This window comes from Python bivittatus, unplaced genomic scaffold (genome assembly GCF_059951505.1).
Source record: "Python bivittatus isolate LINGU-HERP-01145 unplaced genomic scaffold, Pbiv_v1 ctg000410_np1212, whole genome shotgun sequence".
In the NCBI taxonomy this organism is placed as follows: Eukaryota; Metazoa; Chordata; class Lepidosauria; order Squamata; family Pythonidae; genus Python; species Python bivittatus.
The window spans coordinates 6,827,425-6,853,687 of record NW_028277067.1 but is presented as its reverse complement, the minus strand read 5'-3'; the positions used below and the strand labels follow the sequence as shown (position 1 = coordinate 6,853,687).

At 40.1% G+C, this 26,263-nt stretch overlaps 1 protein-coding gene across 1 annotated transcript; it reads left to right on the top strand.

The window, feature by feature from the left end:
• Window positions 1-11,294: 11,294 nt before the first annotated feature.
• LOC103059193 (keratin, type I cytoskeletal 19) lies at window positions 11,295-21,988 on the top strand. Its single transcript, XM_007433446.4, has 8 exons — window positions 11,295-11,887; window positions 15,606-15,688; window positions 16,588-16,744; window positions 17,519-17,680; window positions 18,068-18,193; window positions 18,867-19,087; window positions 20,723-20,748; window positions 21,648-21,988. Exons 1-8 carry the CDS (start codon window positions 11,330-11,332, stop codon window positions 21,779-21,781), a joined length of 1,467 nt encoding a protein of 488 aa, XP_007433508.1. The 5' UTR covers window positions 11,295-11,329; the 3' UTR covers window positions 21,782-21,988.
• Window positions 21,989-26,263: the final 4,275 nt, after the last annotated feature.

The following is a 26,263-nucleotide window of genomic DNA, read 5'->3' as shown; positions in this document are numbered from 1 at the left end:
GTCAGCAGCCTGGCTGCCACATTTTGCAATTTCTGAACACTTTGCATGGGTAGACACGTATAAAGAATATTGTATCAGTCTTGATGATCATGTGATGGATTGTTTTAATTGAAAACAAACTTTCAGGTGCCATGATATGTGAAGATGTAATATGCTGTCATGCATAGGGACAAGCTGGGTGATAGCTTAAAAATGTAAGAGGAATATTTAGTGATATGTAGACCATTAGAAAATTAGCAATAACAAACAATTATCATAGGAGTCCTGCAAAAGATGGACAGACCAATTAAGTATCACAACATGTTGAATTCATACAATCTGTTTGCCAAATGATGATCTGGGCTGGTAGCAAATAATGAATCATCAAAGGAAGCTTTTGACTGCCCTGTGAGGCAAACAGATTAGTGTGATATAGTACACTAAATTCAGATCTGGGATGTGCTGAAAGAGTGTGAGAAGCGCTAACCTGGACATGTTCAAAACTAATGGGAATGCTTTCCATAGTCTGAGAACTCAGTATAAATATCTCAAATCCTAAAAATTGCAAAGGTCAAGCAATTATGCTTTTATTACTCTTACTGAATCATCTGCATATTTACTCGAAGTCAGTGAATTGTGTTGAGTGTATGCCAAAACTAACAAATCACATTATAGTTTAGCATTGTATGCTAACTTGTTCTGAAAATTATAGTCAGTCTTTACCACTTTTTTAAAAAATCTGACTATGGCATATATGCTATATAAACAGCAAATATATGCTATCAGTCTGCTATTATATCAGAGGGCAGCTAATTCATGGGAGATACCGAACTTTGGTACCTCGCTTTTTGTGTGATAGATTTAAATCCCAAGTGCTTATGGCTGCTTCATGCATCCAGATGGGTGTGCTGGGTGTGTGTGTGTCCAGAAAGCCAAGAGGGCAGCACCAACCACACAGTTATAGACACTATGTTGATTTGACACCAACCGACTTCCCAGCTCCCGCATGTGCTCCTGCATGTGATAGTATTCAACAGCATTTGATTTGTGTAGCCTGCTTTGTAGCAGTAGTGCTGGTCTGAACAGTTTTTCAATAGGCAAAGGTGTGTGGGTGTGGGTGGGGGGGAGTGTTTGGTGCTTTTTACTTTTACTTACTCTCCCAAAGTAGAAGTTAGTAGAAAGAAAAAGGAGGAAACAGGAAGAAGGTTATCTGGGTGAGGCAAAGCACCAAGAATATGCAAGTGGGTAGAACTGAAAGGGAAGAAAGTAAGAAGGGGAGGGGGAGGGGGAGGGGGAGGGGGGAAGAAGCAGGAGGCTGGGCATAAATGCTCCACCAAATTTGTGGCAGGGAAACTGACTCTCAGTCTTTCCAGGGGAAGGATAAATGCTGCAGCAATTCCTCACAGGTAGGACTCCCTCTTAGTCATGACCGTAGCAACAGAACTGAAATAGCCAAGTGAGAAGCTTCCCTCTTATTGCCTTCCTTTGGGGCTCAGCGTGAGCCTGGAAAACCAGGAGACTGCAAACTGCTGGAGAGAAAAGGGAATAACCAAAAACCTCCATACCACCTCTTGGCCGCTCAGTAACAAAATGAAAGTAAGAACACCACTCTGTGAAAATGTGTTAAGAACTTCAAAAGGAAACTTTCTGCTATCAAACCTAAGGAAAACTGATAGAGAAAAATGCAGGAGAGGTTCTAGTAAAAATGGATGCGAGAAATTCAAGGTGTCCAGCTAGAGCCACATGAAATTAGACTGACCAGAGAGTGAACAGAGTAGAAATAAGACAGCTTGTGAAAGAGGCACCTATACGTTTGTGCTAATGTTGGGGATATAAACTGGCTTATCAGCTATGAAGGCAAGAAGAAAGTTGCTAGCTTGAAAAGAGCAGGAAGCCTAGATAAGACTTAACCTTATGTTTAAAAAGTATCTTGTAAGTTACATTGCTTCCCTTGCTGGAGAATCTCCAGGCAAAGAATCTAAAGAGTTTCAGCGTGTATCTTTTCAGTCAAGTGGGTCACAGCATGAATTTGTACTCAGTAAATGGAGAAGATAGGTTTTGACATACCAGTACTCTGGAGATCTTGGCAATCTTGAAAACAATTCAACACGTGGCCAGATTCCTTCTCCTTAGACCTCTGCTGAAACCACTTCTTTGGAAGATATATTTTTCCAGCGCAAAATAATCCAGACTTACATAGAACCAGTTTCAAGACCAGTTCAACATGTCTACATGTACTCTCAAAACCAGCATTTGTTAAGTTCCACATACAAGAATGATCTTAAATCTTCCATCACGAGTGCTTATCCCAATTTCAGTACACAATAGAATACTTCAAGCCACTTTCTAAATATTTTTTTAAGATCCTGTGAATCATGATTCAGTCATAGGTTGAGCTGTTATTGGGACAGTTTCTTTGATGTAAATTGACTGCAGCAAATGAGAACAATTTGCTTATCCTGCCAAAGAAGGCCATTAGGTCTAGCCCATTGTTTAATTTATTACCTCAAAAGATACAGTGAATATGATTAAACAAAAGGATTGATCAAAACATGAAAGCTGTTGGGGAGTGTACTTAAAGAATGGAAGATATATTTGGATGAGCTGCCCAGACATGGTTGATGGAGTCCTTGGGATTGGGAGCGGTGAGATTGTAGCAGATAAAGAATGCAAAATCAGAGAAAAGGCTTTCACTTGAACAATATTGTTTTATTTTGGGTTGGCAATGGAATTGGGGATACTGACACACACACACACCACAGAAAATCAAACTCAGCAAGGGATTTTGACTCACTGATATAAAACTGTTGACATACTTCTCAATGAACAGTTACTAACTTGCAACTTTTACGGACCAGTATGAGCTTAAGCTACAGTAAGTGCTTGTTTGAACATTTCTTTCATGTATATCAAAACGGACTTTTTCAAGGTCCCCAGAAATATCTTTTCCATTAAATTTTGTTCCAGAAAGAAAGAAAGCCACCATTTGCAGACCACACATGATTCCCCCAGATATAATTTTGCAGCAACCAGAGCACCTCCAGATTGTGCTACTGAAATGCAGTGGCAAAATGCCCATTTTTCAGCAGTATCATGGTGCTATTTTTGTTGAATTAAATAACAGAATGTGAATGTGATCAGTCTTGACATAGCCAAATTTAATTGTTTTCATCTTTAAACTACAAGCCCCCACAAAAGAATGGCCTAGTATGTTCATCCCTGTCCAGAATCAGCCTTTAAGGAGCAAAATACTGGGGGGAGATGGGTGGGGACAAATTTAATAAATAAATAAATAAATAAACATTTGTTACTGTTATTTTTTTATTTATGTTATTCTTTCATTCAATTTATATGGCTGCCCATATAAAAAGATTGTCACCCCTGCCATAAAACAATGCAATAATGCACATACCCAAGAAGGTATCCTCATTAGTGTGCATGTACCAATATTAAAACCAGGAAAAAAATCCTTCAGAGAGACTAGACTCTCACTCTGTGGACTTTCCCTAAAAGTTCTCCAAGAAAACTCTGAAAGTCTAACCTGAATATTAAGTAAGCTGAGTTGAAAATTTGTGAATAAAGATGAATAAGAAATTGGGTTTATCAGAATTGCTATGTGACTATAGTAGTTTCAGACTTCCTGAACGTATCCAGAAGAACCTTGGATGCCTGTGCGTATCTCCAACCATGCTTTTCAGAACACTATGTCATATATATTGCAAATGTATATGCGCAGGGAAGAGAGGAGGGGGAGGAGGAGGGGGAGGAGGAGGAGGAGGAGGAGGAGGAGGAGGAGGAGGAGGCATACATTAGAACCAAGAATAGATCAACGTGCATTTTCCTATGTAAACATTGCTTTCAAGAACTATGCATACTAGGAAAAGTGCTTACATGTTCTTCTTCAATGCACCTTTAGAAAAAAACAGGAATGTGTGCATGAATAATATTACAGTTTGTCCCCTTGAACTCTTAAACAGAACAACCAACAAGACCTGTGGTTGATAGGTGAGAAATCAGGCAAAATTGACAGAACTGCCCATCCCTTCCGTGAGAGCTTTTCCTTGACTAATCATTTCATGCATTCCAGGGCTGTCCTCTGGCACCAAGAAAGATTTGAGGGCTGAGCACCAGAACAAGCCAAACCCTGCTTTTCCTCTCTTCTCCAAAGCTTGTGAAACTCCATCAATGAAATGAGCAGTTTAGGCCCACTTTGGCAAAATCAAAAGTTGATCAAGGCCAAGAGCTTTGAATAAAATCATGAATGTTCTTTATATGGGCTCATCAAAGTTAGGAAAGGAGGTGCATTTTTTAAAAACAACGCTAGCAAAACCTGGACAATCATCTAGCAACAGTGAAGTCATGCCCTGGCACATCCACTTACCAGAAGTACGATACAATGCAACATAAAATGCAATCTAGCTGGTGCTAGAAAAAGATATGGGGAGAATGGAGACAGGGATTGCATCTGGAGAATGGAGACAGGGATTGCATCTGGAGAACGGAGACAGGGATTGCACCTAAATGTAGCAAGATGGTGAAAACACAAACAGAAACCCTGGAGAGAAAACTAAATGTCCAGTATAGAAGTCAAGAAGGGTGTGGCAACTTTATCAGTGGCACTTACTGGAAATGCTTCTTGCACACTCAAAAGGGAGAACAATTCAGGGAAATTAAATTAGCTCTAGGTTCCCTATCTCCTGTCCCTTTCACTCTAGCCCCCTTCCTTTTCCAGTGTCTAGGAATGTAAAAGAAATCTGTCACAGATTTATTTTCAAATGAAATAACACATACAGTATTCCTGAAATGAAATCTATCACCAAGCAAATGTTAATGATATCTACTCAGATTCAGATTTTTCTCTCACGACATCTGAGAACATTCATATTAAAAAGTATATATGGGGGATAATTGTATATAAAAGTTGCATTTGATCAGATGTATATTTCTACTATTACTACTACTACTACTACTACTTATTCAGCTTTAATCCTTTCTGCCCAGGGGAACCAAAAATGCACACGTGAGGGAAGATGACTCATACAAACAATGATGGATTTTTTGTTTGTTTTAAATAACCCACAGACAATTTATCAGGACAGTATAAGTACTTGAAGGCCTGACATGCTGACCTGGACTGAATTCAGGATGATCTGTACAGACCTGTCAGTGACCACCTTTCAAATCCTGCCTCTCACCTGCAAGGCATAGACACAGAACCAACATGGGTAGTTTGCTTAACTCTCAGTTGAATCCCTTTGCTCTGTAAGGCCAAGGACTGCCTATCCTATTCTGATCCAGCATCCTGGAAGCAAAATTATTTTTAGAAAGTCCAGTTCCAACCAGAGAGTAGATAAAGGGGAACTTGGGATACTGGGAGTGAATAGCCATGAGTTAACTGGCCACTGTTTTCAAGGCTGAGAGGAAAATTCATCTGCCTTTTCTGACATGGTAACTTCCAGTTATGTTTGATTACAAATTTATCATTTCCATCCTGTATGGCTTTATAATCTAGTTTTCACTTTCAGAGTACTTTTATTAGGGAAAATCTGTGCCACAATGCCAGGAAATTATAGAATGTATCATTTAACATATTTTGAGACACCAGATTGGGAAGGCTGAACTATATGTACTGTATATTTTGACTGGAACAATAAAGATTGCTTCCAATTTTAATCTGGGGCTGGAGTGGAATCATTCTGGTGCTCCAAGGATCAAGGGCATTGGAAACATTGTCACAGTGCTGAAAGAAGTTTCTTATATTTAATATTAATAATATTCATTCAAATAGAGTGGGGGTTATTTTACAATAGTCATTTTTCAAACCAGACACTAAATCAATAAATCAAATTTTATTATGATCACCACCCAGCAAAAGTTGCACAACAGAGTCTGAGACACTGATGTTGTAATTAAGAGGCTGAGTAACTTTACTATCTAATCAATTCAGAGAAAAAGATGTTTAGGTTTAGATTAAATCTCTGGTGTCGCAATCTATTAGCTATCACATGGAAAGAAGGTGAACGTAAAATGAATCTGTACAGTCTAAAAACAACGTATAGGGGCTAACTTGAAGTTGGTGAATCTTTCTATAATGTTTCTATTACTCCAGAGCCACAAGGACATTGCCATTTTACATATGGAACTTCCTTAAATCTGCCCCCTAAAACTCATGATGCAATTTTAAAATACACTATGAAGACTTTGCCATCATTCTACTAATACTGTAATGCACAAAGAGGGAAAGAAATATTAAAGCCTGATCTCCTGTCTGACCTATATAGTCTGTTACGTACCAGACTAAGAATGTTTTCATCATTTTTCTAAGGAATAGCAATTATTCTTCAACAAATCACAGCTTAACTCATTGGCTGAAAATTTATTAAAGGACCAGTGCTACCATAAAGCAGAATCAGGATCTGTTCATGCCCTTTATGCAACCATTCCTCTCTGTTGGAAAACAGATTCTGCTATTTCCTATTTCCTGTCTTGAATCCCCCAAGCTAACTTGATGCAGTCCTGAAATAAGATTAAACTGGGAATCCAGTCAACTTCTGTTTGTGGAACAACATGGCTGCCCACTGAGAAAACCTGTTGCCTGGTTTATGCCCTATGTAGCTCTCAAAGAGGTGGAGATTCACAACAGGCCCTCTCTTGATGAAAGATGTTGCATCTTAAACGATACGTTTTCATCAATGTGATGCAAAGTGGACAGCTACTGTACATGTCAAAAAGGCACTGATGGAGTAGACTATTTTGTCTCTTGCAGCAAAAACAACAAAGTGTTTTCTGGTTCCTTAAAGGCTAAGAACACTCATTATTGCTGCTGCTGTTGTTTTAAAAAAAGAAGTAAATCATCAAAGAGAAGACAAAAGAGAATCCGGCTTTAGATTGAAATGTACATTTGTTAATGGATATGTATTAAGGCATTCCCAGAAAGCGGTGCTGTACTTTAAATACAAGATCCCTTGGTCTGCTGCTCAAATGCTGACAGTTGATGGAAATTTCAATACCTCTGTTGCTCCCACCTTCTAAAAGTGCTTGAACTTTACACCAGGGAAGACCATTCTTTCAATAGAAGAATGCTTCTGAATGTAGCACTAATGATCAGCTTGGCATGAAGTTAACTGTTGACATGATTAAAAAAGATTGAATTGCAAAATAGTAGTTAATTGTCCGGTATAACAGTTCAGCTTTGCACACACGCGCACACACACTCTCTCTTGCACCACCTGTCTCCTCAAGGAAGGCCCCTTCTTTGAAGGGAGGAAGAGCTGTTATGGAGAATTCACTTCTCACTTTTTGTTAGATAGAAGCATCATAAAATACTCACTTTAATCATGCCTGCTAAAATGGAAATAGGTGCAAAAACACTTGGGCAAAATATCATCTTGGCTGGTTATGCTGGCTTGGAATGATAAGGATTATAGTCCAGCACATCTGCAGACCACCTGATTGATGAAAATTAGACTCATAGCCTCAGTTCCTAAGCATAATGATTTCATAATATGCATTTCATTGTGACATCACAAACAAGAAAAGAAGCAGCAGTGTTTGCTTCCTGATCTTGTGATTCAAGAGTCTTCACTTATCTCCCAGCTGGCCTTTGCATTTTCCATAACCACCTAGTGAAAGGCAATTTTCCCATCCCGTTGACCCACAATCTAGTCAGTTACTTATCCCATACATTTACTTAGTTTAGATGTAATCAGACCAAGTGCTAACACATAGAATGATTCACCTATCAGGTACCCTATTTTACAATTTTTTTGATTTTGGGACTCTTCTTCTTTTTTACCCACCACTAATGTTAAAATCTCATGGCCAGAAAGTTTTTGCCTGCTGCAGATGTAATCAGTTGGGGCAGTATCCTTGTTGTGATTACAGTGTGGGTACATAGATTTACAGAGGTAACTCTTAACCGTCAGCTGATAACCCTAATCCATTTGGCGGGGAAAGAAAGCACAAGACAACCAAAATAAGTGGATGCAATTGATTGGTATGCAAAATTCATTAGCAGGCAAAAACTTTTTGGTGCACAAAAAACCAACAAGAGCCAATTTTGGTTTAGAGTGTTTTGCAAACCCAAAGATTTATAAATGATGGCTTATGGCTCAGTCTTTTGTACAAATCCAACCAATTGTATTTTTTCAGTAAAATAACTGATGTATGAATCCAGTCATAATATCCCTAGCTAGTTTCAAAATAGGCCAAACAACACAATGAAGAATTGGCTAGCAATCAGATGGAGTTTAGGATTAACCATTAATCACATCCAATAAACTTCTTGGAAAATTTTTCATAATTAGCCAGGACTTGTCTAAACTTGCTTATTCCAGTTCCAGATCCTTAGTGATATACAGATGTGGCAAGATGCTTGTAAATATCAATCATTCCCCTGGCACGTCTGCTGCTATTCCATGGCTAAAAGCCAAACTCCATTTGAGACATGTTTTTCCAACCTGACAATACAATACAGTAACTTCTTTCTGAGGCTGCAGGGACTACCTTTCCCTTCATGCAGAGAGGCTATTGGAGTCCAAAAGAACTCTTGTTCTTTTTTGCCCACCACTAATGTTAAAATCTCATGGCCAAAAAAGTTTTTGCCTGCTGCGGATGTAATCAGTTGGGGCACTATCTTTGTTGTGATTATGGCATGAACATAAATTTAAAGAGGTAACTCTTAACCATCAACTGATAATCCTAACCCATTTGGTGGGGAAAGAAAGCACGGGACAACCAAACTAAGTGGATATAATTGATTGGTGTGTGAAATTCACTAGTGGGGGAAAAGATTTTGGTGGGCAAAAAACCAACCAGAGCCAATTTTGGCTTAGGGTGTTTTGAAAACCCAAAGATTGTGATTTGTAAATGATGGTTTATGACTCAGTCTGTTGTACAGATCCAACCGATTGTATTTTTTTTCCAATAAAATAATTGAAGTGTGAATTCCTAAGAAAGAAAGTCTGAGCTTAAGTTTGTAGTCTCAGGACCCGGTACTTCCATCTTTTCTTTTGGCTGGGTGAAACAGCATACGTCCAATTCAATCTTCACTCCAGTTATTAAGAAATGTTGCTCTGTCAGCATATATAGCTCTTGACTAATAGGAAAACTCCCTAAGTTTTGTCACCCTCTCTATCTATGCAAACTGCACGGAAAAATACATTCATAAGTAAGGTAATTTATTGTCCCAAGAGAAAACAAATAAATTCTTTTTTTTTTTTTAAACCTGCCCAATATTAACATTAATGTCCAAATTTAATTTATAAATAATAATTAAAATGGGTTGCAGGGGTAAGGCACTCTTGGATACCTCAGAATCTGATGGTTGCAAAGTTCCTGAAGAATCTTTCAGGGAGGAAGGAAAAATACTCAGCACATGCTCAAAATCATGTTTAAAGAAAATTTCTCAAAGGCGAGCATTCAGCCAAATAATCTACATATTTAATTCACTATTATTCTTAGGTAGGTCTGTCTAGGATTTTTACTATTTTATACTTCCAAAGGAACATTTTATTCCAGCCAGTGCAAGAAGTGATCTCCAAAAGCTTTCTCGTTTCAGACCCCTTTATGGGGGACCGCTTTGGATGCCCACTCATTTTCTCTATCAGCGGGGCCCATCTATATGAACTCCTTGGTTTGGATATGGGAATAACTACAGGTATGAATTCTGGATTAAGGCGTAATGTTAGTTTATCCCTGTGGGAAAATGCAAGAACATTCAAGCCCGAAAGAGCTTAGGGCTTGAAAGAAAGGGAATCCAGACTTTGAAATACAATACAAATAGGAGCATTCCCAAAAACTGTGTAGTGCATGTTCTGTGCATGCATACATACATATCAGATCTCCCTCCGTGTTTTGCATCAGAGGTAATCTACAGAGAAACTGTACAATGCTCTGATAGCATCTCCACATTTCAGTTTCTATATACAGTAATCTTAGGTTCTTGATCTATAGGATAAAACCTCTTGGAAGATACAGCGATGCACCTGTGGTGTGTTGCTCTGTGTGTTTGTGTGTGTATGGGGGTTTAGGGGTGCTTGTTTGTGGGGTATAAGTGGGATTAGGGTTAGGGTTCAGGAATGACAGGCCCTCCTAACGAGACAGCACGATTGTCTGCTGGGTAGACCAACAGCAACTCTAGGCAGTCTGCTTGACACCTTCTTCCTAAATGGCATCTGAGGGGCTTATAAATGAAATGAAAGGTGGACAAGAACAGGGCAGTGATGGAAGAGAGATAGCACAAATAATTCTTTAAAGCATTTTTGTGGAGAACATGACCCAGTGGTAGAACATGTGTAGAGGATCCTGGGGGGGGGGGGCTGCTAGCCACTGTTTAACTGGACCAATAGCTCATGTTGATAAAAGTCAGCTTCTTTCTAGGTTCCTTGAGTCCTTTTATTTTAGTCCATATGTGGACAAGGATCTTCATACATTCATCCATGGAAGAAATGTTTGATGTATTGTTAGCAAGGGGAACGTAGAAGAGAAAGTCAAAAGGTGTGAGAAACCTAAATGGATCCACACTCTTACATTTTGCTCTCCCGACTACCCTTAGGTTTTAAAACATGGCTGCTTTGCACACTTATTCACTATGTTTTTAACATGTCAGCTCCAATTTGTCATCTTCATATGCCTTGGAGAGAAGAGACAAATATAGAAGAAATGAAAGGAACAAGAAGGTGGGATGGTCAGTGATGGACTGTTGGCCTGACCAGTTCTCAGTCTTTGCAGTGAGGCTTCTTTGCTCAGGGCACCCTTAGAGGGCTGTGCCTGGCAGTTCTGGGTAAAAACAGGAATGGGAGAATCCTGATGGGAAGGGATGGCAGTATGGATTGCTCAATTAGCTAATTGCTCAATGTTGTGGTAGGAAAAGATAGAATTAAGTGAAAGAGGATCCTTAGACAGAAGAAACTTGCTTTTCTATTTAGAGTGTTGCCCCTTGATCATTTACCCATGGCTTTTTAGCTAAAAAAGAGTTGAGGAACCAATTCCCTCACTCTGACTTTGTTCAAATGTTTAAAGGAAAGAAGAATGTAATCACCATAACAGTGCTCCAGCATCAGGAGAAAAAAAGAAATCAGGCTCTCCTGGATGAAAACTTTTGCCTTGCTGGCTTTAGAAGTACACATAAATACAGCCCACCGGAGTTGGAGCCGTTACATTTCAAAGCAAGCAGATTATTCCACTAAGCCTCTCCCATCAGGGTGTGTCTTGGCAGAATATGCTCTGGGTAATGGAACAGAGCACACCCTGTGAGGACTATAAATGGAACCAGGCAACACTGCAAATGCTAGCTTCTTCATGCTAAACCAAGCCGAGTAACAGTCTTGCACCTGAACTTTCTTTCACAATGTCTACATACTATTACCAAGGTTCTTCTTCTTCTTATGGTGGTGGTGGTGGCGGCGGCTCTGGCCGTGTTGCTTCTGTCCGCCTTGGACCATCCAGTGTCCATGGGGGAACTGGTGGCCGTATATCTGCCTCTTCAGCTAGGTTTGTATCCTCTGGGTCAGGATATGGAGGCGGTTATGGATTTGGAGGTGGCTTAGGAGGTGGCTGTGGTGTCGGATATGTTTCTGGTGGTGGCATTGGCTATGGAAGTGGCTTTGGTGGTGGAGTTGGAGGAGGCTACGGTGGTGGAGTTGGAGGAGGCTACGGTAGTGGTTATGACTTTGTGGTTGGTGGTGGTGGTGGTGGTGATGGAGGCCTTCTTACTGGAAATGAGAAGATCACCATGCAAAATCTCAATGACCGCTTGGCCAATTACTTGGATAAGGTGCGAGCTCTAGAGGAGGCAAACACCGAGTTAGAGATCAAGATCCGAGACTGGCATCAAAAGCAGGCACCCACCAGCCCAGCCAAGGACTATAGCCATTATTACAAGATAATTGCGGACCTCCGTGACAAGGTAAGACCCTGAAGAAGGAATTATGTTGATGTTAAGAGATCAGGTTTTGGAAATTTCTTCTCCCTCCTCCTCCTCCTCCTCCTCTTTCTCCTCATTGGTCCTTTTATCCATTATTCAAAAGTGCCACTATTGTTATTCTCATCTTCTGGACTATAACTCTCATGCTTTCTTCCCATTGGCTATGATGGCTGGAGAAAATGGAAACTGGAGTCCAAAATATCAGACACTAGATTGTCTAATCTGTGGCATATGAATAATCAGATGTTGTCTAATTTCAAATTGTGGACTTTTAAAAAATTAGATCAAGCAGAGACCAAAATATATACAGTATAGTCTTTTTTAGTGGAATTAAGCGTGTATGTATGAATGTGTGTGTGTGGACAGACAGACAGACAGACAAACAGATGATAGCCTTTTTAGTGGAATTATATGTAACAAAGATTTAGCAATAGAAAATTAAAAGTGGATGAAATTAAAACCAACTAATATAAAGAGAGAGAGAGAACCAGTTTGGTGTAGTGGTTAAGGCATCAGGCTAGAAATTGAGACCATGAGTTCTAATCCTGCCTCAGGCACAAGGCCAGCTGAGTGATCTTGAGCCAGTCACTCTCTCTCAGCCCTAGGAAGGAGGCAATGGCAAACCACTTCTGAAAAGCCTTGCCAAGAAAACTGCAAGGACTTGTCCAGGCAGTAGGCAGTCTTTGAAAATCAGACATGATTGAATGGATTAAAAAATAATGAGATTGTTCTTGATGAAATGCAGCTGTATATGTGAACATAGACTGTAATGGAATAAAAAGCAAGTTGGAATGAAAACTCTGCTGGCTTGGTGGCTCATTCACACATTCATGTCAGCATAGCAGGTAACTTGCAGTTATTGGCTGATTAACATAAATGGGTGAAGCAACAAATATCTTAGTATATTCTCACAATCACATTATATGAGAAGCTGCCTTATAATGCATCTAACCATTGCTCCATTGCGAGTCAGTATTATATATATAATTGGCAGTGGATTTTCAGGGCTTTGGACAAGACTATTCTTGGAGATGTTAAAAGCAGACTTGAAACCTTGTGCATGCTACAGCCATTCCCCACTACAGTATTCTTTATTCCTCATTAAGCTCTTTTTAAGTGATATATTGATCGTTTTGCATTGCTTTTCTGTAATTTCCCTAGGCTATTAAAATAATACATGTTAAGAATGACCAAATGATTAAACTAGAGCACTGTATTTCTATCAACAATATTTGTTGTTTGGAAGCAATTCAGATTTGCCCCAAACTGGATCTCATTTCTCCCAAATGTCCATGATTGATGCTACTTCTTGCACCATTCAACCCTTCTTAAGGCAAAGAAATTAGGGCTCGTATCTTCTCTATTTTGCCTAAGGATTAAATTCCACTAAAGTCAATACAGCCCACCTTGATGCAAAAAGTTTGCACTTTGTTATTTAGCAACCACATAGATCTTTGCTGTGTGAAGAAATGTCTAAACCCATTATCATTCGTCCTCAATCAATATTTCTGTGGTATTTTCTGTCCATTTAGAAGTGAGGGAACTGAAAAATATTGGGCATAATGAATCCACCAGAAACAAAATGTAGACGTCCTTATCTTCAACTGACTTCCCTGGAATCAAAATGCTAAGTCCCAATTGATTTCAGTGGACCAGTCAGATATTTTTTGGAGAAGCCAAACATGCCACTGATCACATGTAAGCTGATTCAGTGTAATGCTGAGCCACAGGACAGCATTAAGAATCACATGTCTCTCTTCTTCTTCTTCTTCTTCTTCTTCTTCTTCTTCTTCTTCTTCTTCTTCTTCTTCTTCTTCTTCTTCTTCTTCTTCTTCTCCTCCTCCTCCTCCTCCTCCTCCTCCTCCTCCTCCTCCTCCTCCTCCTCCTCCTCCTCCTCCTCCTCCTCCTCCTCCTCCTCCTCCTCCTTGCCTACAAAGAAAGGTTTGGAAGTGTTCATTCCTATTTTAGGTAAATTAGCCAACTATGTCAGTAAAATTTGGCAAATGATGGCTGAACGTAACTACAATTTGTTAAAACAATTCAAGCCAATATTTAGTAAGCTGACTTGTTTTTGCCAAACAGAACTAAGATTAACCAATTTGTGAAGGTTCTATAAAATACTGAATTGAGAATAATCTAAAGCAATATTTCTCAAACTTGGAAACTTTAAGATGTGTGGGCTTCAACTCCCAGAATTCTGGGAGTTGAAGCCCACACATCTTAAAGTTTCCAAGTTTGAGAAACACTGATTTAAAGCATGGAAGCCTCTGGTCTTTTTCACATCACTCTGATAGAGTAGGATAACTGGAGCACGAAAGCCAAAGCTGATGCATAGTTCATGCAACTCATACTGTAGCTTGTCTTTAAAATGTTAAGCCATTACATTTTATTCCCCCACTTAGTCCATCCTAGATTTCAGTGAAGAAGCCAAACCTGTATCTTCTAGATCCAAGTAAAAAGTCTTACAGGACCAAATTCATAATTAATGTCTAGCATAAATATGTAACAAGCTACACATAAAAAATCAATTAAAATAAGTTTATAAGAGATGACTATATCAGGCAGGAAGGACACATTTTGATAATATGTTTACACTAATTAAGCTGCAGTATCTTGTAATCACAGAATAATATATGTCAAAGTTACTTGGAGGATTGCTTAACTTCTTACCAAGAGCAGGATCCTACCCAATACATATAACTGGATGACTGGAAGTGATGTTAAGGAATATTCCAGTCAGTTCTCCAGCACCACCTAAATTATTCCAGTCATGCTTGTCTATTTTTGTAATGGTGTGTGGAAATGGCCTTGGGAGATGGGAGGAAAAGATGATGCCTAGGGAATGGTCAGATAAGAAAGGGCATAGCCCACAGCTGCATAATGAGTGGAGAAAGAGGCTTAGAAGGGATCCTCCCTAACTTCTCAGGCTGTAAGGGAGTCAGTGGGAGATTTGTACTTTCAGACTTGCAAAATTCTGTTTATGTAGCCTTACAATAAAATAGTATTAGCAGATCTGATCGTATTTCCTGTCAGGTTTACCTAGTAAAGTTGACTTTTTTTTTTAATTTTAATAATCATGGTTGATTTATTGCTCACCTAAATATACTGGTATAGAATAGAGAACTCTCTTTAGCAGTATGTCAAGAAAAGATTGGGAGAGAGTTGCTACAAAACACTTCATATACAATGATGATGGGGGCAGAGGAAAGAGAGCCTCCACTGGCTGACTCACTCTGATTCCTGGGCAAAACCATAATGCAGTGCAAAGGCTGATTATACTACCCTAAAACTTGCAGCTATCCAAGAAAAAAAAATGGATTGACTAATATTCCTCAGAAATATCCTAGATGTCAGCCCTACAAGGTAGACCAGATCATGAAACTGGCTCCACAGGAAGACTAGAACTATACTTTATTGAGATAGACAATAGTAACAGAATCTTGCAAGTCTGCTTGTGTTTTATCTTCCCTCCTGCTTATAATCCAGGAGTCATAGCTTAACACATGCTTCAACACCTTTTGTTGTCCTAACAGCTTCCGGATGCTTTCTCCAGTCATCTCGATGCCTCCTACACTAGACAATTAAAGGAGAAAGTGTAGGCAAATTGCCCTCCAAATGTCTTAATGGCTAAGCATCTTCAAGGACTAAAAACCTTGCCTATATTCATGTTTATTTCCTGTCTTCTCTCTCCCTTTGGTAGATTCATGATGCTACAATTGACAACTCTAGGAATGTTTTGGAGATTGACAATGCTAGACTGGCTGCTGATGACTTCAGACTGAAGTAAGTTTCTTCACTATCTGTTCCCCAAGACTCTTTCTGAGGTCAAGAAAGGAAGGAAAAGAATCATGGAAAAATTCAGATATGAGAGGACTTGGGCCCCTCTAAAGCTGTATATGCAGGTCTAAGGCTCCGTAGTTTAGCCCTGTCAAAGACTGGAATAGATACAAGCAGGCTGAAGGCCATGAGAAAGCAATGATGGATAGGAAGAAAAGGAGAGAAGAGTCTTGCTCATTGCCAGCTATGTGAAAAAAGCACAGGGATAGCAGCAAAGGAAGATGGCAACATGGGAATGCAAGTCCAGGCTAATCAAGCATGCTGGGGCCCTTGAAAAGAACATTGCCCCTCAAACCTAAGATATACAGTATACGGTTAATGAGCTTGGTTGAGCTTGTGCTTAAAATATGAACTGAATAAAAGGAGGATAGCTTCTCATATACTATCAAAAATAAAGGGGAAAGTGTACAAATAGAAATACTAATCTGCATAAAACATGCACATGCTGAGTTATATGTTTGATGCAAATTTAGTTAAAATGATTGTAACTTAAATGGTAGTTGAAGCTATTTCATCTTAATGGGATCGATGGCGGTGATTTGTGTGTCTGCTAAGTATGTTATCCACGTTCTAGCTGCTGATCAGCAATTTCACAGCCTTCTTGATCTTTAAACTGGAGTCAGACTGGATAGACCTTCAAACAGAAGACTGTTTTTTGTAAAGTAGATACATGGCCTCCTTAAATAAAAACAGTCTAGGTGAAGGAATGGGGGAAAAAAGGAAAAATGCTTGAAAAGTTGTATGTCTCAATACATATAGGTAGAAAAACATATAAAAGAGTGCTTAGCTACAAGGTATTTTCTTCCTGTTTGGAGTTGTTGAACTTTTTCCTTGAATGCTGGCAGGTATGAGAATGAGCTGCATCTCCGCCAGGGTGTTGAGAGTGACATCAATGGTCTCCGCAGAGTCCTGGATGAGCTAACTCTGTTTAAATCTGACATGGAAATGCAGATCGAAGAGAAGAAGGAAGATCTGGCCTACCTCAAAAAGAACCATGAGGAGGTGAGTAAGGAGGGAAAGGAAGATGGGGAAGACTCAGCTACATTGAGAATTCAGCTTAAAATTATCCATCACTGGGACATCCATAGGTAGACTCTTACTTTTTCATGAGTTCTGTATAAAAAAGATTGATCAACATATTGCTGATGGCTGCATTCTAAAAAACTGGATGGGACCAAGACAACAATACGGGTGGGACCAAGGCAGAAATGAAATCAGATCAACATTTTAAAAATATTTTAATTACGTAATTCAACACAGTCAGTAAATTACAGTTTTGGAGCTTGAGGTGGGGAGGCTACATACTGCAGTGAACTAAAGGTTGGGCATCTCTACAAAGACAGAAATTGTGCCTTTTCCAAATGGCACCAGGTTCCATCTTATGGTAAGATATAGCACCAATGTGGATTGCAGGGAGGGGCTGCTGTAAACCAACATTCACATAAAGGTACAGCCTGCCTGCCATTTCTCTCCAAAAGAAATTCTCTTCACTGGGAAAGGTGGGGGCAGGGAACGGAATATTATCACTTCGTCTTTGTAGAGCTGGAAGTAGGAAAGCCAGCTCTTGATGGCTACTAGAAATTCCAGTTAGCCTTCAAGCTTACCAAAAATGTGTAGAACAGCTTTTACTTTGCATAATGTTGATTATCATTGCTCATCAGAAGACTCTTCAAAACATTAAAGTCTTCAGGGACACAGCTGCTGCTTGCAGATACCTGAAAAGAGGTACTATGTGGAGGGAAAACTAATTGTTTGTCCCTATTTTGCCCTCCAAAGTTAATGAAAGAATACAGCACTCAACTGACTGGAAAGGTCAGCGTTGAGATGGACGCTGCACCTGGAGTTGACCTCACCAAAATTTTGGCTGACATGCGAGAACAGTATGAACAACTGGCTGAGAAGAACCGCAGAGATGCTGAAGCCTGGTTCTTTACCAAGGTACACTCCCTTCCCAGAAATTGTCAGTCTTCTAATGGTATCCTGGGTGCTTCCAATCAAAAAACACAGAATGTTAATTCATCCTTCCCTCTCCTTTTTTTTCTGCAAAACAAGCAGGTAGGAGTAGTGGGGCAATTCAGGATATCCCCTTCTTTATATTATTCCAGATATGTATTGGGTTACTGCATCCATGGCCACATGTAAGGGTTGAAATTATTTCTATATCCCTGTACAAACATGTTTAAGATTCTACTGTAAGTCTAGGAATGTCCCTAATTACATATATTTGATCCACTAGGAATCTACTAGGCATGCACTAGCCAAAGCCTGGGGACTTACTCAGCATATTTTTTGTTTTGTTTTGTTTTTAATTCTTCCTGCACCCAGACCGAAGAACTGAATCGTGAAGTTGCCACCCACAGTGAACAACTACAGACAAGCAAGACTGAGATTTCAGAACTAAGACGTACGATACAGAGCTTGGAAATTGAGCTGCAATCACAGCTGAGCATGGTATGTTGCTTTGCCCAGTCTTTGAATGGAAGTGGTCAGATTAGGAAGGATTTTTTTGTAGTTTCTATTTTCTAATTTTTCATTTCCAAACAGTAAGTCAATCAAAATTCAGCTATTCACTGAAATTCACATTTCTCTGAATTTTGCAATGCAAAATTTAAAATGGTATATATCAAAGAAAATGTGCACAAAATACATATTCCTGAAAATAATGTAACAAATAATGTTAGGATAAATATGCTAAAACATATACAAATTTTACTGTGAATTTTAAAAGCAACAGTCTCAAACTAGTATAGAAATGGGATGATCCTAATAGAAAAGCAGGAAACTGAAAGAAACAAAAATCGGTAGGTTCAGAAAAATGAGAAATTGAGGGACAGTAAAATTGCAAGATTCATCCATCCTTCAACAGGTAAAAATATAGGAATTGCCCTACTGGAGTCTGTCCAATAAAACAACTAGCTTATGAAGCATTATTGGTTAGACGGAAATATTTGCAACAGGGCAAGATGGTACTATCCCTCCCCAATTTATAACTACTGGTAGCAATAAGTATTATTCAAGTTCTCAGAGCTGGAATCATACTGCTTTATGATGGAGATTGGATTCTGCAGTTCAGTGTTGGTAGCCATTCAGATTGCTGGATCCTCTTATTTTTCTCCCTTATTAGAAAGCTGGATTGGAAACCAGTTTAGCAGAGACAGAAGGACGGTACTGTGCTCAGCTGGCGCAAATCCAGAACCTGATCACAGGCGTGGAAGAACAGCTGGCTGAATTGAGGAATGACATGGAGCGCCAGAATCATGAATACAAGATGCTCATGGATATCAAAACACGTCTGGAACAGGAGATTGCCACCTACCGCAACCTGTTGGAGGGCCAGGACTCAAAGTATGTAATTGGTCCACAGTGAAAATAACTTAGCAAGGCAAAAAGAGTTCTTGGGCATGATGAGGCTTTCAATAGCATATCTTGTGGGTTTCTTGGTTGAGTACCGAAACTATAGGCTCAGTCTGCAGTTAAAAATGCCCTCGAGAAAAATGCCTCCTTGAATTCCCTTCCAGGTTAGTGAACTGTGGACAATGATTTATCCAAGTAAAATTGAAAATTTAACATCCAATCACACATATAATTATAAAAGATCAGTGACTATTGGAGGAAAACAATTTTTTTAAACAGAATATTAGTTAATACCAGTGGATTTATAGCTTATTTATATAAAATTTACATCACTCGGGCAATAGATTCCTTTCCAAAGATGTTTAGATTTTCCGTGCAAACAACTGGAAGACCTTAGTAGTTGGCATAAATAAAAGATGAAATAATCAATCAGAAAATCTTGACCATAGCTGAATGAGAGTGCCAGCCTGTCCTTCTGAACCAGAGAGTGCCAGAGTTTAGATACATTTCTTTATTCTCTAAAAGTTCTACAATTTAGTTTTCAACTTTATACTGCAAGAATAAAAAAGTACACTTTTATATATGAACTGAGAGCTCCAATACCTTTTTGAACACAGATTTTACTATTCATCCCTTACCTACTTCACTCCACATGTTCCTTGGATACAAGTAGCTACGGAAAAATGGAATTTAAAATGTTCCACGTGTAAAATCTCTATCTGGTTTGGTGCATCTGTTTTGTTATGTAGAATTCTGTGTTTCAGTCAAATATGGTAAAAGCCACTTTTTGAGAGCAAATTTCCATTTTGGCTGAGACTGATGCAACTGATCTCTCATTTTAACAAGTTTCATTCAATTAGGGGTTTAATTCAAGATAATCAGGACAGATAGTGCTGAGGACTGCAGTATGAAGAATCCGCTTCAGTTAATAACTTTGAAAATATAGATAGCTAATCTAAAAACAAGCCAGTTTGGTGTAGTAGTTTAAGGCACCAGACTAGAAACTGGGAGACTATAAGGTCAAGTCTTGCCAGGCACAAAGCCAGCTGGGCCAGTCCCTCTCTCTCGCCCCTTGGAAGAAGGCCAGGACAAATCACTTCTGAAAATGCTACCAAGAAAACAAAGCAGACTTATCCAGGCAGTCACCAGGAGTCAACACTGATTCAGAGGCACCCAGACAATCTATAAACAGCCCCCTCCACTTGCCATGTTGCTTAGAATGACAGAACAGAAAGATTAGCAGGGTTACAAGGTCAGCAGTGTCAGCAGCAGTTCAACGCTACTCCTAAGGTCAGAAGTTCCTAGGACAATGAAGCCCTTTGCTCAGGGCAGGACTGAGGCCAACTGAGGCCCTAAACACAGCCTGGCAACCATGCTCCTCAGCCCTCCCGTTGCTTAATTGACCAGACATTAAGACTCAGTAAGTGCTGAAAACAAAAGTCAAGTGTGGCTGTGAAAGAGTTCATGGCATGATAGCTAGTGGGAGGAGGGGGCGGAAATCTGTGGTATCCCCTTCTCTTGGTGCCCTAAGCAGGTGCTCATTTTGCTTAATGGTTAATCCAGAGCTGCCTTTGCTCTATCCCATCACCACTAACCATCCTGTTTCTTCTGTTTTCCCCTCTACAGATTACCAGTATGGTCTCCAAAAGATGGTAAGAAAAACTTTAGTTGAAGTCACAAACATTAGGGTGGTGGTGGAAAGGTTCAAAGGAGTGCTTCACACTGACTACAGTCTGGGTGAAGCTTTCCTTGGAAGTTGTGTTGCACTTACTTGCACCACAAGTGGCAAAAGTGGGTTCCGCACAAAGGTGACTCGTGTGCAGGAGCCTCTTCCAGTTACTGAAACTGTTGGATGAAGCTTCAGAGTAATGCAAAACTCCTCGTCAAGGAAAATTGCCTCGCCTCCTTGCTGATGTATTGTGAAATGTCCTCAGAGCAATTGTTGAAATCATGGAGCTGAGTCTCGATTTAGAGTGCACTCATTGACAGACTTAAATCCTGTCAATTCCAGTTGGTCTTTCATATTTAGAGGACAAGTACTGAACATGGTAAACATGATCTAGTCCAGTGTTGTCCAAACTTGGCCATTTTAAGATGAATGGACTTCAACTCCCAGAATTCCCCAGCCAGCATGGCTGGCTGGGGAATTCTGGGAGTTGAAGTCCACTCATCTTAAAATGGCCAAGTTTGGACAACACTGGACTAGTCCCATAGATTACTATGGCTTTATTCTTATAACCTTGTTGATCAAATCAGGCAAAGACTTAGCAATTGCATTTGTACAATGGGCTAAGCTTGGTTGGTATTCACCTTGGTTAAGGGATAGGCACAATTCAGGGCGCACACACACAAACACAGGATTGCACCGTTGGACTATTAGCTATCAGTTGCAGATGGTTCCTTCCAAACTGCAACAGCCTGTTTAGGGAATGAGAAACACATCAAGGAACGAAGAATGTGAATTGCTATGGGCCACTGTCATTGCAATGTGGGAGATCTAGAGGCCTTCCAATGTGCTTTATTTCACATCGGCTTCCTCTCTTTGCAACAGCATCCTACGGAGGAGGTAGCACCACCATCACCTACACTAGTGGTGGTGGTGGTGGCGGCGGTGGCAGTGGCAGCAGCTACAGCAGTGGTGGCACTACCATCACTACCGGCAAAGTGCGTTCTGGAAACTTCTGAATCTCCTGAAAAGTGCACACGCCTATAGGATGGGCTTCCTTCCTTAAAGAGAAAGGAGGAGCAGTTTCAGCACAGCCACAAAATCCTTCCTTTTGCACAAGTATGCCTCGGCTTGGCTACTTTCTTCACAGCGTTCCCTTTCAAGCTTTGCCTGACTCATCCCAGCAAGTGCTTGTTCTGTATTGCTCATGATAATAAAAATCCTCTTTGGGCTTGATTTTGCAAATAAAAACGGCTTCGCCTCTTTCTTGTTTGCTCCACAAACGTCGAGCACTCTTTGGAGTTTGACACAGGCATGTTTGTTGAATAGAAAACTGTATATGGAAAAGCAGCAAGCAGACCAAAAAAAAAAAAAAAAGGAACATGGAAAGAACTTTCCTTTAGGGAAGTTATGATCATCAAAAAATTGCTTCATTGCTTCCATTTTTGGACTCAAGATTTTTAGTTTTAAGGATTAAAAGAAATCTGAAGAAATATTCACCAGATTCAGTGAAGAAGGTGGATATTGTGCTTGCTTTTTCTAAACCATACAACAAGCTACGAAAGCTATCCCACCTTGGTTTAACTTCCTCCATCCTTAATGCTTCCTGGAGTGACCATGTGACTACACCACAGTACATACCACCTGCTCATTCAGGAAGCTCCCACAGAAGCTCTGGGAGGTAATCTACGAGAAAGGCACTATGCTTCTTAAAGGCTAAACAAATTCAGTAAAAGATATTTAGCCTATTATAAGCATTTTAAAAAAAAAAATCCCCCCTCTGTGATTTGGTTGTTGTTGACAGAAGGACGAATGACTAGAATTCATCCCACTGTTGGCTCTTTGTGTGCAGGGCACCATCTGGTTCTAAAACCTGCTTCAAGAGAAATTTGTGGCAAAACTCTTTCTACTCCTTACTTCCATTCTATTCCCCTTTTCAGATCAGAATTTGAATCCAGAGAAATACAGGGCAGTACCTGCATGGAACAGACTAAAACATTTCCAACAGTTGAACTGGTTTTCCCTGTATTTTCCCCTTAAGGCTGGAATATTTTTGATACATGATTTCTTAAAAAGGTGTAAGTGGGAAATAATTTAACATTTCTTGGCCCTTTGCAGAGATCCTATAATAAAAAGATCCAAAAGATCAATTATTGTAAAAACATGGATGGTGAATGGTCTTATTTGTTTTGTTAGATGAAATAGAAAAAAAGCAGCATACTGTATTAAAAATATTGTAAGAAAACATATCTCATTAAAATGCCTATAAAGGTTAGTGGACCATTTGAACAGATGGATACAGGAGAAAGCAATACCCAGGTTGCCCAGGCTTATAGTTTCTTCACTGGCATCTGTTGGAAAATATTGACTCAGACTCCTAAGAGTCTGATATGGATATTTTGATATCTATTGTATCTATCATCTATCTATCTATCTATCTATCTATCTATCTATCTATCTATCTATCTATCTATCTATCTATCTATCTACCTACCTACCTACCTACCTACCTACCTACATCTATCCATCCATCCATCCATCCATCCATCCACCCATTCTAAGCTCCATAATAAGTTCACGTTATAAAGATTTCTAGCCAAAACCCATTACTATTCCTTCTCCAACCTGGCATTCTCCTGATATTTTGATCTACAGTTTCTATAATTCCCATTAGAGTATTCAACTTGATGCCTTCTAGAAATAGATGGGAAGATCAAGAAGCAGGGAATTTACCAATCAGGTCTTGCAATGCCCATAATCTACTGAGGGTGGAATTCTTCCTGTATTGGGGTGGGCAACATTTTTTTGGCTGGGGCAACATTTTTACATGTTCCATTGTAGGCTTCTGCCAGCCAGAGAATTATGAACTCTATCAAGAAGGTGTCAAAATAAAACAAACAAACACTGTTCTATATGTTGCAGTCACATTCAATGCTGTGTGTACATAAATAGCTTCTTAAACCAGCATGCATGCTACTGTATATCTTGACACATTTTGTAACTTCTTTTAATCTAACCCAGTTCCAATTATCTTCTGTCTCTATCAGAAAACTTCTCTGAAATCTATCCTTCCAGAAACTGAAACCCACTTTAGCACCCAGCAAGCATAGCTCTCATGCCTGATCAGTAATGCAGATGTGCAGTTAGCTGACCTGCAAAATGAAACGGAACAACAAGGCCGCAAGTCCACGACTCTTCTGGATATCAAGAATCAGCTAGACTCAGAGACGGCAACATACCAGTCTCTGTTGGAGGGAAAAGATTTGAAGAATGAATAATGGAAGACACTGAAAAGGAATGTTGCAGACTTGCATTCAGAGCATTTGGAATAGGGATGTGGGAAAAGTCAGGGACCTGTCAGACACTGCAGTTCTTAATTCCCAATAAAAATAAACCTTCTCTGGAAACTCAGCAAGTCCAAAAGAAAATCAGTTTATTGAGGGTTAACATACAGTCCATAGTAGAAATTGCTGAAACTGAAAAGCCCGTGCATAGCAACGCTTTCTTAACTCTTTTTCCTTGCCCCCCTTTTCCCCCTCATTTCTTCTGGCACCTTTTTCTGCTCTCACATTGGTACGACATGTCATTCCTGAATACTAGATAACAACAGGCCATCTGCCCTAACCGTTATTCACCTAACTGCCCCCCCCCCCGACTACAATCATGGCAGAACTGAGCAAGCTAACATTTACAATACAGGTTAATTAATTGCAAGGTTCTGACAGGACTACTTACAACAATTGCATTCCAATATAACACTACCTAGGAGTTTTGAAACCATGGTTTTTAAACATATAATGCAAGTACATAAGTCATAGCACTTGCTATATTATTATGTGTGTGTCATCATTTGTCCCCTCCCCTTGTGGGTGGCTCTGGAATCACATTTGCCGCACATGAAGAATGCAAACTTATGTATGACCCTCGGTAACAGTGGTGAATTTAATAGATTCCTCATTCCCATTCCCACCTCCATCTGGAAAAACATCTACAACAGTTGAGCTCTTTGTGCAGGACAGTTGAAACAAGGCTCAGACAGAAGAGATCTAATCCATCCCATCAGGGATCCGGAAAGAGAAATCCTTTACCAATTCGCAGCAAACTGAAACCAAGTGTTTAAGTAAGAGGCCAGCCCTTCATTTCTCTTTCTGCTTTTTTTGGTAATCTCCTTTGTTTTTAACCTCTAGAAAGAGCAGTGCCATGCCTCCCGTGGGCTGTGAAAATGCTCCAAATATGTATTTATTTATTTATTAAATTTATATGCTGCCCATCTCCCCCAGAGGGTGACTCTGGGTGGCTCACAATTAAAATCAAACAGTAAAAACAGTAAGAATATAAATATCCATATTAAATTAGTTAAAAAAAATACTATATAAAAAGACAATATACAATTCAAGATGATGGGGGGGGGCAGAATCAATTACCCCACCAGCCAATTCCAACAATGCCAGCCCGCATCAGGCCCCCAGGCCATCTGGCATAGCTAAGATTTCACACTCTTCCAGAAGGCCATGAGAGTGGGGGCACACCGCACCTCAGGTGGTAAGTTGTTCCACAGGGTGGGGGGCACAGCAGAAAAGTCCCTCTTCCTAGACCCCACCAGCTGAAATTCCTCGACTGGTGGGGTCCACAACATGCCTCTTCTGCTGGACCAAGTGGGGCGGGCTGATATAACGGGAGCAAGATGGCTCCTCAGATAACCTGGTCCTGTGCCAGGTAATAACCAACACCTTGAATTGGACCCGGAAGCAAACCAACAACCAATGCAGCTCGTGTAACAGAGGTGTTATATGTACCCCCCTGGGGGCATTCAAAACTTTCCACACCACTGTATTTTGTGCCAGCTGCAGCTTCCAGATACTCTTCAAGTGTAGCCCCATGTAGAACGCATTGCAGAAACCCACCTGGGAGGTGACCGGGCATGAGTTACTGCGTGGAGGGCCTCCTGATCCAGGAAGGGGCATAACTGATGTGCAACATGAAGTTGCGCAAAGCCCCTCCTAGCCACGACTGCCACCTGCTCTTCGAACAGGAGTCGTGAGTCTAGGAGGACCCCCAGATTACGACTGGGTCTGTCAGGGGTAGTGCAACCCCATCAAGAACCAAGGATGATAAGCTCCTAGGTCTTGAGGTTCCCTGTATCCACAGCCACTCCGTCTTACCAGGGTTCAGTTGAAGCCTGTTGTCCCCCATCCAGGCCCCTATAGCCTCTAGGCACTGCATAATTATATGCTCTAAATAAATATCCATGATGAGACAAGTAGCATATTGTACAGGAAAGTGCAGCCATTTCCTGGACGACTTTCACAAGCACTTTCAGTGTGGTCTGCTTTCTAGAGGCTTCAAGCAGCTTGAACTTGTGAAAATAAAAAACTAAACTGAACTGAACTAAACAACTAAACTACAATCAGCAGATTACTTTGTAAGTAGCCAAACTATGTTGTTGACATGTTCACAGAACTGTAAGCGGACCTGCATATCTAGTTTCTGATCTTTCTGTA

Coding starts and splice junctions, on each gene's coding strand:
- LOC103059193 (XM_007433446.4), top strand. CDS start 11,330: ATGTCTACATACTATTACCAAGGTTCTTCTTCTTCTTATGGTGGTGGT. Junction 16,745..17,518: donor TCAAAAAGAACCATGAGGAG/GTGAGTAAGGAG, acceptor TGCCCTCCAAAG/TTAATGAAAGAATACAGCAC. Junction 19,088..20,722: donor TTGGAGGGCCAGGACTCAAA/GTATGTAATTGG, acceptor TCCCCTCTACAG/ATTACCAGTATGGTCTCCAA.